Below are 11,412 nucleotides of genomic sequence, written 5' to 3'. Positions count from 1 at the left end.
TGAGGCTTCTATATCTTTTTTGAGTGTCCTTGTCAGTGGATTCTCAGACAGTTGAGAAAAGTCATTTGGATTCAAATTTTTATACCCATTCATTATTTTAAATACTTCTATGAGGTCAGTTCTTAATCTTCTCATTTCCAGAGACATCAAATTACAGTGTTTAAGTATCTTTCTTCGTATGGTAGATGACCAATACCTGTGATGATCTTAGTAAATCTTCTCTGGACCTTTTCTATGTTATCAACGTCGTTTTGTAGGAATGGTCTCCATGATTGTATGCTGTATTCAACATGGGGTCTCACTAGGGATTTGTACAATATACACAAGTTGCTTTTGGTTTTGCATTCAAACGTTCGTTTGATGACACCCAAGGTTCTATTTGCTAGCAGCTAACAAAAGTTAACAGCAGCTAAGACACCCAGTTAAATATATTTAAACTGGAGAGACTTAGCTGAGTCTATAGCTAGCTATTTATAGATAGATAGACAAATATGGAGGAATATACCCTGTCTATTATTTCCAGGAGGGGCCATGGATTAGATGGAGAGTCCTAAAGTATTTAATGCTCTTTTTGAGCTACGCAATTAGGGCCCGCGCTCAACTAGACAACTCCCGGCAACATCCAACGCCCCACACAATGTGCCATCTACCCAATTTCCCTCACATGGCTTGAGTTAACCCGGGGCTATGGTAACATTCACTCGCCCATGTTGAATCGCTGTCAAAAGGAATCGAACCCCGGTATCCCGCACAGAGTACGAGAGCTATAACCACTAATCTAATGCTTAGTAAAACACATTATAAAGAGAGGCAATAGTAATGTGAAAATGATAACAGTGAGTTCAAAAAATCAAATTTTTTCGTTTCCCCAGCAAATTAGTTTGTTAGCCTGCTAACAGCTTTATGTAGCATTTTGAATTTTAGAACAAATACATGAGTTACCCACCATTAGGTCATTAATTATGCAAAATAAAAATGTAAACAAATATAGCTTTTAGCTATAGCTAGCTTTTTTATTTTTTAAAAAAACGCGGTAAAATACAAAACTTTAAGAATTTGAAGCCTTAATGGATTTTTTTTGAGAATGCGATTTTGCTTGACAATTTTAAGTGTACTACATAAAAAGGTAACACGTAGCTTCAGCGGCATAAAAACGGAACGTCTAAACATATCAAAGTTATTACTTTCTCTGAATTCCAATCCACTTAGAACTCTAGCATGCATTTTCTACTTCTAACTTTACTTTACTACTTCTACTCCACTCTTCACTTCCGTTATCGATTGGTGCTTTTCGGAGGATGAAAAGGTAGGTCTCAAAAAGTTGTGGGGGTTGACCTGAAACATTATCTTACAGCAAATGTTGCAAGATAAATATTACTAATAAAGATGTGTATAAACTGTCAATATAGTTTAAAAATTATGCTATTCATGACCTTCCTTACCGCTATCGGTCTCTCCCTACCACTTGTAACCCCGGCATGTGTACAGGAGGAGAAGGAGGGGTCTAATGAACTGAGAATTAAGGATTTGGAGGCTCGCCTTGACATCCTAATAAATGAATTAGCATTGTGACGACTGTGAAAGGGTACTCGATGCATATGACAAATGTACCTGTGGTCGGAGGTTCGTGGTAAATGGTAAAATGTTATGCTGGTACTGCTATCACGAATATATCACACATAACAGGGGTGGTTGTGCATATACAATGACATGTAATTCTCTGAAGTCGTTCAAAATTTACAATAAACAGAATGCTACAATTTGAGAATGAGCTTGTCAATCCAAATCCACGTTTACAAATATCGATGATATCAATGTAGAATACCTGACTGTATCAGAAGCCAGGCCTGCTAACGGAGGTAATGACAAACGATATATAGTAGGATACCATACACAGGACCTTGTGGTAGCTTTGAGGGTAAAGACGCCAAAAATCTGGTCCGCACATGGGGTGACACGGTATAACGCCAATGCAGTACCAGCAATGAGCCTCGATTTTGAGGAATACCCCGCTTGGGTTGAGAAGTACCGCCAGGTATGGCAAAAGATCGAGGAGTTAAAATTGACGACAGAGCCTGTAAAAAAGGATCGTTATATGAATGCTAAACTCCAATATTACAAGGACACAATTACTACCAAGTTCCAGGGTATGCCGGTACCCTACGATGAGCCCTGCCAGGTCAGTTCCATCCTAGGTATTTCATCGGTATATGTACAAGGCAAAACCCACTATCCACAGGTACATATCACAGAATGTCGGTATAAGTATTTTAAAAAAGAATGGCTGTTGGGCGAGGACTAGAAAACCATATATTTTATAGGTCCAAAAGGCCTATAAAATATATAAAATTAAGGCCTATATTGAGATGGGGACTCTACATAGTGCTTGCATATTGCACAGATTGTGTTTTTTTAAAATTTCGTCCTTCCCCTCCTCCCTACCCTTGGCAACTAGTTGGGCTCTCTCCTGTTCGTTGACAGCATTCACGATCCTGTTAAATCTCCTTGAGCAACATATACCTTTCCTTTTCACGGCTAATTAGGCTATACTCATGGTCACTGATAAAACCATTTTCTATTGCCTTGCTGATCAGGTCAACGATGGAGTTTAATTTCGCCTCTGCGGGTAGCCTTATGCCCTCATGTTTTTTGGATTTAACACGCAGGCGCTTAGAGGCGTTCCGGAGACCGGCTTGGCCTATTCCGGCGGCAATCGCGAGACCCCCCCCCCCATCGTACAGGCTAGGGGTACTCCCACACCTGATGTCATAGCCCTAATGCCAAGCCCCGACGTGATTACACTCACGTCAAGCAATCCATGGTCGCAGAAGCGTACCCATGTATTATGCATTTTGAATTTTTTCGCCAATCTATTCCGCTCCTTTATTTCATTTTTGAGATATTGTTCTATTTACTCTATTTATTTCTAACCTGAAAATCTGTCCCTCCTCCTGATCAGGGCCCTGTGCGGGTGCACTCGGCAAACTCGGATAAAGTTTGCTGATATCACTCATTCTTTTATTCTATCAAAATGCACATGGTTATATTGAAAAACGTGACGTTCTTCTCGTGATGGTAGACGTCCGTTAGCATGAACTCCAGACGGTCGGTGGACCCCTTCAGTGAAAGGTATACGGGGGTATCAAAACTCCAGGTTAATATATCCCCCCAGGCGTTTAGCTCCTTGGTAGGAAGCAAGGCCAGAACCTTCGATTTTTTACCATCCAATAGGCAGTCGTCTTCTTCCAATTGTGGACAAATAAGTCGTAATTTTTGGTATATATCGGTTTTATATATGGCATCGTAGTCACCCTTTTTGTAATATGTTTTCTGCGTGGTCATAGGTTAATCCTAAACGCTCTTGCAATTGCCTACAGATCACTACCATATACCCGTCACCAACCCTGAGCCTACAATATGCATTTTTCAAAACAAATAGTGATATCTTTCCCTCTGCCTGGCTGTTGATAATAGCCGCGATATTCTCGAATTTGTGCAAGCCATTCATAATCTCAATTCGAGTTACCCTCTGGTCGGGTCCTACTTTACGTATAGTGATATCGTTGTTGCTATATAGGTTCAATCATCCCGGTCTGATACTGATGGATTTTAGAGCTATACGGGTGTCCTGTCCCAGGTAGTCTTCGAATATAGTAGGTTTATCGATATCGGTGATGTACAGTTGTTTCGTCTCCTTTCTTCTAACAAGAAAAGGAATGAACATATACCAATACAACCACTCTGCAAAGTACAAAAGTAACAGCGGCGAATGGCCACCTGGTGTTACAAATTTGGAACACCAGAACCTGTACGTGAGTACAGACTCCCATATCTCTGTGGTTTTTCCCGAATTTACCAAGTATGCCATCAAAGTTCCAACAACCTACCTCGATGGCCCCGTTAGTGTGGGGTGGAAAGGGCAAGCGCTTGATTACTGGAATATCCAGGTTAATTTCGCCACCCATTGTGCAACCACCGCATTAGGCATATGTGCCCAGCACATGACGGGCTCGGTACCTCTCATCAACAGCATTTTTAAATTCCATGTCTACTACCACATGCGTCGCATCCTTGCCAGGATGAAGGTACACATGCCCTTTGATGATGGGTTTTCACAGTACAAAAACCCATACTCCACATTTGGATACGCACAGGTATGCCGCGAATACGGCGCAGATCCCAATAGTCTGTACAAGTTTAAGGCCGTCATGTCGTCGTTGAAAATTGGTAGATGGTGGCCGCAGGTTGATGGGGATTGGGTCAAATTTACCATGCCAACAAGCCAAGGCTTAACATCGGAAGGGTTGACCAAGCTGAGCGAGAGTATCCGGGTTTATGTGGTCCTGTTGCTTGGGTCTCAGGCAGGCGCCAAGGCATCTCTCATCGGATCCAATGCAGACAACTATACGACAAGGCAAATTCTAGTACAGAAATTTGAGGCTATGGTAGAACGTCAAGAGAAAGTAAACCATGATATTACGGAATTCCAGAAGGTGTTGCAATATGCCCAAACGCCCGTAAATTTTGCTGTAATGCACCACGTCTACATGTTGCCCTCCAACATGAATCTGCGCATAGGCAAAACTGTCGGGTATAACAATAATATTTTGATTGCCCCTGCAAGTGCGATGATTGGTATCGGGCTTGACTTGAATAACAAACCTATTGCGAGGCATACTACGCTCTCTAGGCATACCCTACCCCCAAAGCACACTACGCCACCCATACCTTATATACCTCCCGATCATACCATACATGCCATACCACTTCCCGGACCTACAACATCGTCCCCCATACCCGAACAACCCCCACAAAATCAGCATGAGGATACCAAGACCACCATAATTATAGCAGGGGTAGGTCTCATCCTAGCTTATATTTGGTTAAAAGAATAAGGCTTATTTTATGTATAGCACGACAAGCCCGGCAGCTCTCGCAATAGCCATATACAGATGTTTAGCTGCATATGTAACGATGGTTGACGCTACTCTTAGAAGGAAGGAGACCACTGTACCTATAATACCCGGCAATGCAGCACCTGCTTTACCTGCTAGATATTTAAGAAAGTTCCCAAGTCTTTCAAGTTGCTTTGGCAGAAACCCTTTTTCACCACCCCCTGTGGTTCCCCCTGCAGCACCTACTGCTGCACCACTTCCCCCTATAACGGCAAGGACAATGGTGAAAATTGGTAGACCTACAGCAGAGACGATGCTGGCTTTGGTTATCCCCTGTTCACGGAAGAGTGTTTTAAGCTTTCCAAGCAAAGGCATGTCATCCCCGGCGATTTTCATCAACTCAGACTTAATATTCCGTAGATGCTTAAAAACCTCGGAGGAAATTAGACCATGCCTACCGAGTGCAACATTTTTATCCTTCTTCAATTGATCAATATCTTTCTCCAGTCTCGCAATCTCCTGAGGCTTTTTCGCCCCGGCGTTCTGCTTCTTAAGTTCTTCTTTCAATTTACCCATTTTCGTCTTGATGTCGCTATCATATTTTATAATTTTATCCCTCGCCTTCTTGATATTCTTCTGAAGGGTCTCAATTTCGACTTTTAATGATCTCATATCGATCACAAAGGCATCATCGTCAATTCCCGCAAATGAGGTATCTATATAACCCTCTACATCGTGGGCAAAATTTTGAATATTCTCAATCGTCTCCATCTCCATCACCTCGGGCCTTATCAAAGGGGTCCTCTCATCATCCTCATCCTTATTCATAAGGACATTAACATCACGGATAAGTTTCTGGGTCTCTGTCCTACTACCTTTGTTGGGTGTTTGATATTTATCAAAGCCTATTGTATGAAGATACGCGCAATACCCAGCCTCTTTTCGAACTGTCCAATAGTTGGGAAATTACCATCTTGCAATGTGAGTACTACTTCCGGTAAGGATCTTTTTCCCGTTACAAGCCTTTTTATAATAAGTTCACCCTTCTCCATTCGGAACCTATCGTAATGCATTGCTTTGGGCGTCATACCGAGTCCGTCTCTAAGATGTGTATATAGGCTATCAACCTTCGATTCAAAAAGTGTGGTCTCACATGACTTCTCACCCCACCCTTACGTGTACCTCCCTGCTGCTGTCCCGGCTTTGAAGTCCCCGGAACATCGTGTAATTGCGTTGATTGTTGGGTATCCTCTTTGTCGCCTTTATCATCTCTACCAATATCCTCCTCATTTGTGAAAACCGGATTATCAGCCATCTCTACTTACAGCCATATAATAAATAAGAATGAACGCATATGGTACATTGATGGACCCTTACGCGGAGAGAAAGCAGCTTCTTGGTATGAAGGGACGCCGGCAAAGAGTACAGATTTCACATACACCATCAACCATTGACCAGAAAGAAGATCTGTACCTTGATGTTCCAAATATGCCACAAAATGATGTCATTATCCCGGGTAGTCTCAAGCGCCTATTAGTGACGCTGACCGGGACCAACACGACACGTACGATCGTATCGAATATAGGGAGAAGTCTGGTAAAAAATCTACGCATTACATTAAATAACAAGGAGGTTCAAAATATCTCTCATTACAATATCCTGGCATTGTATAGGGATCTTTGGCTATCCAAGTTCGAACGTAATAATAATCTGATATTGGAGGGTATCAATCCCAACGACGGAACGATCAGGGCCCTACAGGTCAAGGCAACCGGTCATGTGGGGACAGATGAGGAGAAGGCCATCGTTAAAGCCTATGGTAACACCTCCTGTATTCCCATTGGAAAAATGTTCGAATTGACCCAGGATCTCCCCCTATATCCAGCAGGCCTGTACGACCGGTTGCAATTCATCATCAATTTCGCCCCTTACGGTGACGTCATCAAGGATACATGGACGGCGGCCGTAGGGAGTACAGGAGCTAAGCCAGCTGACTCTGCATATAAGATTAGTAATATCAGACTCGAATTCGACAAAATCACCACTGAAGACTTGCCCTACCCTATGAACGAATCCTGATAATAAAGGTGCTTACTATGAAGAAATCGGATACTAGTTATAATATCCAGATTGATGGTCCTTCTAAGTCCTTCAAGGGCGTACTGCTACTATTTTTAGACCCTGGAAAAGTGAAAACCTATGCCGGTGTTAACGAAACGTTTTACAACCCCAAAATTGAAGAGATTAGCGTGACGGCGGAAGGGGAGCCAAATGAATTATACAGCCATGCCATGCTTCCCAAGGATCATCTGGAACAGATCGTCAACATTTTTGGCAGACGCGGGAACTCCAATGTAACTATCGGACAATTTTTTAGCGAACGGTATGCCCTGTTTGTAGACTTCCGGAGCTCCCCCGATGACATACTACATGGATCGGGTAGACCATTACAGAGACTGAGCGATGGAATCACTCTGCATATCACCAAAGAAGCCGATGGAACCGGTGAGTTTAAGTGCTTCGTGTATCTGTTACAAGATGCACAGCTGAATGTCCTGGACGGTAGGATTGATCGTGTGGAGTACTAAATGACCACAACTTGTGTTTGTCCCCAAGGGCAAAAACGAGTTAATATGGAGGATAGCAGGGAATGCACACACTGTAAGAACTATCTTTCTTTGAACAACTTAAGGATCAAGGGGAATGGTCAACGAACCAAACAGTGCATCAGGTGCTTGAATATAGCCATTGCGTCACAGAAACGAACAAAGTGCCCTCATCAAAAGCGGAGGTCCGAATGTAAAGAGTGCAAGGGAAGTCAGATTTGCCCCTATGAAAGGCAGAGGAAGCAGTGTAAAGAGTGCAAGGGAAGTCAGATTTGCCCCCATAAGAAATTAAGGTATCGCTGCAAGGAATGTAAGGGAAGTCAAATATGCCCCCATCAAAGGCGGAGATCAATATGCGGGGACTACGGGGGTGGAAGCATCTGCAGGCATCAAAGGGTAAGATCAATATGCAGGAACTGTGGAGGCGCAGGCATATGCCATCATCAAAAACAAAGGAGGCATTGCTCCATTTACGATCCTTCAGGGCATCTGGCCTGTGCCGTAGGCAGCCGAATCCACAATGCCCTGAAGGGAAACAAGGAGCTCAGCTCCCAGGAGTATCTGGGGTGCGATATCGCTACCCTACAATCCCATATTGAAGCTTAATTGTCCGAGGGTATGACCTGGGACAACCATGGGGAGTGGCACATTGATCACAAGATACCGATTAAATATCGGGAAAATGGGGTTGTTCCATCGCTTGTAGAGAGACTATTTAAGCCTCAGGATCCCCAGGAGTTAGCATCCGATGAGATCAGTACCACCTGGGTAAAGCACCTGTATATCATCGTCAAGAGTCTTAATAATACAAAGACTGTCATGATTGGTATGAAACCTAACAAGGCTATCAAGCTGGATGACTCGCAAAAGGCGAGGAATATCCAGAGGAAAAGCCTCTACCTGAGGATGGTTTATACTTGTATCTGCTGCAACCCGGGGAAGAGCACGGTGATGCGAAACGACGTGCCACCGATGCTTTCTGGAGTAAAAAGATGTATAGGTTGGATCGTATTGTAACGGGTAGTTGCATGCTTTACTATTTGAAGGATGGTCCCAAAAGAAGCTTCGTCTCGGAAGAGTTGGTGCTTATTCCTGAGGACGTTGAAGTGCCTCCAGATTATGTGAAGAATTGGTGATAGGGATCAAGCTTTACCAAGGGGTGGGGTAGCACCCCACCCATTTTTGAATACAATTGTCACTACCCGCAAGAGTAGTGAAAATCATGCCTATTCCGCGAATTCCAGGAGTCCTTCATGCGTATAATTCTCACCAATCCTAAAATGCCTGACTCTCTCCGGGTTGCAGCAGATACAGCCCCGTTCCCTAAGCCAATTATAGTGAACAATAGAATTGGGGGTTTAAGCCAATACTATAATCTCACCCTTGGTGTAATCAACAAGCTTATTGCGTATTTTTTGTGCTACATACCCCTGTTGCCCACAGATCGCAACGTATGACCAGGGATCATCGTTTTTCTTTTGTATAATCACCATACTATTATCCTTTTCAGGATCTTCGAGGTGAGGTACGGCACGTTGCTTCAGCTCCTCAATCTCATCCCCAATGCCATAAGTTGGCTATCCCTATCCTCAATTTTATCATTTAGGAAAGCTAAGGCATTATCCTTATCCTCAAGGGCTTGACGCTGCTCCTTGATTTCATCCTGAAATTTCTCCACCCCCTTCCCGGTCAACCATTTTGTCAGAGCTACGGCCCTAAGCTTTCTCGATCTGACGGTGATTTCGAGTGTTCCGTCCAACGTGACAAACACATCATGTCGTTTTTTAACACCTTCGAAGGTATCTGAGCAACTGTAGTTGGTGACTACAGTTGTTATACCCTCTATTTCTCCTTTCGATATTGTCATATGACGATCAAGTCCATACTGCCTAGCATTCGGAATGCAAAGGAATTTTTCTAGGTATGCATGATTGAAGAGAATTTGCCCCTGTTTATCAAATAAGGTCTCAATGGCCACTGCAGGTATTGCGTTGAATAAGGCGAGTGAAGACATTTTCTATATACTGATGCTTTGTCGGAGGATTTTCTAACGGTCAATCCAAGATTTCCCAATTCCTAGGATGTTCCAATCTTATAAAAAGGCACGCATGCTTAGGTTTTTTCAGCTCGGCCTTAATATGATTCCAGTCAGGTATCAAGTTCGTCTCTTCACCGATCATCCTCATGTCACTTTTTTCATGAGGATACCATAAAAACAACTATTTCTTCTTCCTCCGAAGTTCTTGGCCAAGGCGGTATACGATTGGGTTAGGAGCCATAAACTATGCCTTCTGTGCTTACCACTGATGGCTAATTCAAGCAGGGGCTGCCTTTTTTATCGAGATTCTCGTTAGCGATGACGTCATCAATAACAAACAACGTGTTCTCGCCCGCTAGCAACAACGAAAATTTCTAGATCCATTCGAAAAGTTTGTCCCCGGGGTCTAAAAGGAACACGTAATCATCCCTCCATAATGAGACTCTCCCCAAATAAGTACCGTTCCACCGCAATGTCGGACATAGAATTATGATATTGTTGAAGTGTCCCCTATACTCATTTTCCAACAGGTTCAGTACACGTTGTGTTTTTCCGCAGCCTGTAGGACCTGTAAAGATTGCCGTGTGGGGGTCACCCACAATGTCCATTTATTTCAATAATTCGACCACTTTCGATCATGTATCCTGTACATGATCGAAAGTGGTCACAGCCCGTGCATATTAACACACCTCCATGCCTGTTTTCCAAGGACCCTCAACAGGCATGGCAGAGCTTGGTCCCACGAGCCTTGTATTCAAAGGGAGGTGTAGTAAGCCTTAATTTACCTTGCAGGCATCGCAATGCATTGTGGTACCTCTCAACGAGCCTTGCCTTCTCTGGGCTATCCCCAATAAGTTCGATATATTGAGGTATAATGTTATATGTCATTAAGTCATTAGGATGAGGTAGTTTTCATCCTGTTGAACGCCCCGAATTTTCCGATCGATAGCAGGGGGGTCTATTTCAACGTCTTCGATGTCCGTATTTTTAGGAGTCGCCCGCCTTTCCTTCGCTTTAGCCAGGCATGCCAAGCAGGTCTTGGTCCGACCATTGCCTCTTATTTAAAACTTGTGTGGCGGTAATATTTGCTTACATACTCTACAACATTTGATGTCCATTTGTTATGGATTACTGTGCCCGCCGTAATGCATTAGTAACCTCGGTAAGCGTTGGGCGGTTAAACGTTTCGTTATTCACATGTCTTTCAAAGTTCTCCCACGTGTACCCTCATTAAACAGGTCTTGAATATGATCCTCTAGCATAATTATTAACTCGTATAATGGCTGCATGTAAATGCGGCGTCTTGCGTGGCCCTTTGAAATCCTACCAAGATCAAGGCAGGCAATGCATGTTTTTGTAAGTTGCCCTTTGCCCTTTGCCTTGAACTGGTTTAAGGGTAGGGTTATTAGACATTTATAACACTGTTTGGCCTTCTCTTCCATTATTTTTATTTGTCTCTATGACAAATAAAAATTTTACCGGGCGGTCTATTTCGGAGCTATTAATGATTTTTTGTACCATTCCTGCTTAATTGTATATTAGTCGAACAGGATCGCTGCCGTCATATAACCGGCTAATTTTAGACCATCCTGTAGGTCCATCTTAGCACCTGGCCTGGAAACCCCAAGGCTTTTTTCCCGCCCATGGCAATTAGAATTGTGTACGACACGAGCCTGACAGACTCCCACAGGGCATCGATTATCATGGTCTCTTCTTGTCGCATGTTTTCATCATGTTTGTTTGTTGTCATTTATTAGGTGTCATTTTTTAGCAAAATTATTGCATGCTTGGGATAGGCTGGGTATTGCCTTCTTGGAGCTCCAGATTAGCCGCAGGCTTGTTGGGTTCATTTTTAACCCTGTCAAGCATATAC

The 11,412-nt window shown here is 43.2% G+C and overlaps 1 protein-coding gene across 1 annotated transcript; it reads left to right on the top strand.

Annotated features, from left to right (window-relative positions):
* The first annotated feature begins 7,483 nt into the window (after positions 1-7,483).
* Positions 7,484-8,107, top strand: LOC130629926 (uncharacterized). Its single transcript, XM_057443303.1, has one exon. The coding sequence runs from the start codon at positions 7,484-7,486 to the stop codon at positions 8,105-8,107; it is 624 nt and encodes a 207-aa protein (XP_057299286.1).
* The last annotated feature ends 3,305 nt before the right edge of the window (positions 8,108-11,412 follow it).

The sequence above is a fragment of the Hydractinia symbiolongicarpus genome, chromosome 2, assembly GCF_029227915.1.
Source record: "Hydractinia symbiolongicarpus strain clone_291-10 chromosome 2, HSymV2.1, whole genome shotgun sequence".
Taxonomy (NCBI): domain Eukaryota; kingdom Metazoa; phylum Cnidaria; class Hydrozoa; order Anthoathecata; family Hydractiniidae; genus Hydractinia; species Hydractinia symbiolongicarpus.
The sequence above is the reverse complement of the archived record's forward strand: the minus strand, read 5'-3'. Positions and strand labels throughout refer to the sequence as shown.

What these genes read in the sequence shown, in the direction of transcription:
- LOC130629926 (XM_057443303.1), top strand. Translation starts at nt 7,484, where the DNA reads ATGACCACAACTTGTGTTTGTCCCCAAGGGCAAAAACGAGTTAATATG.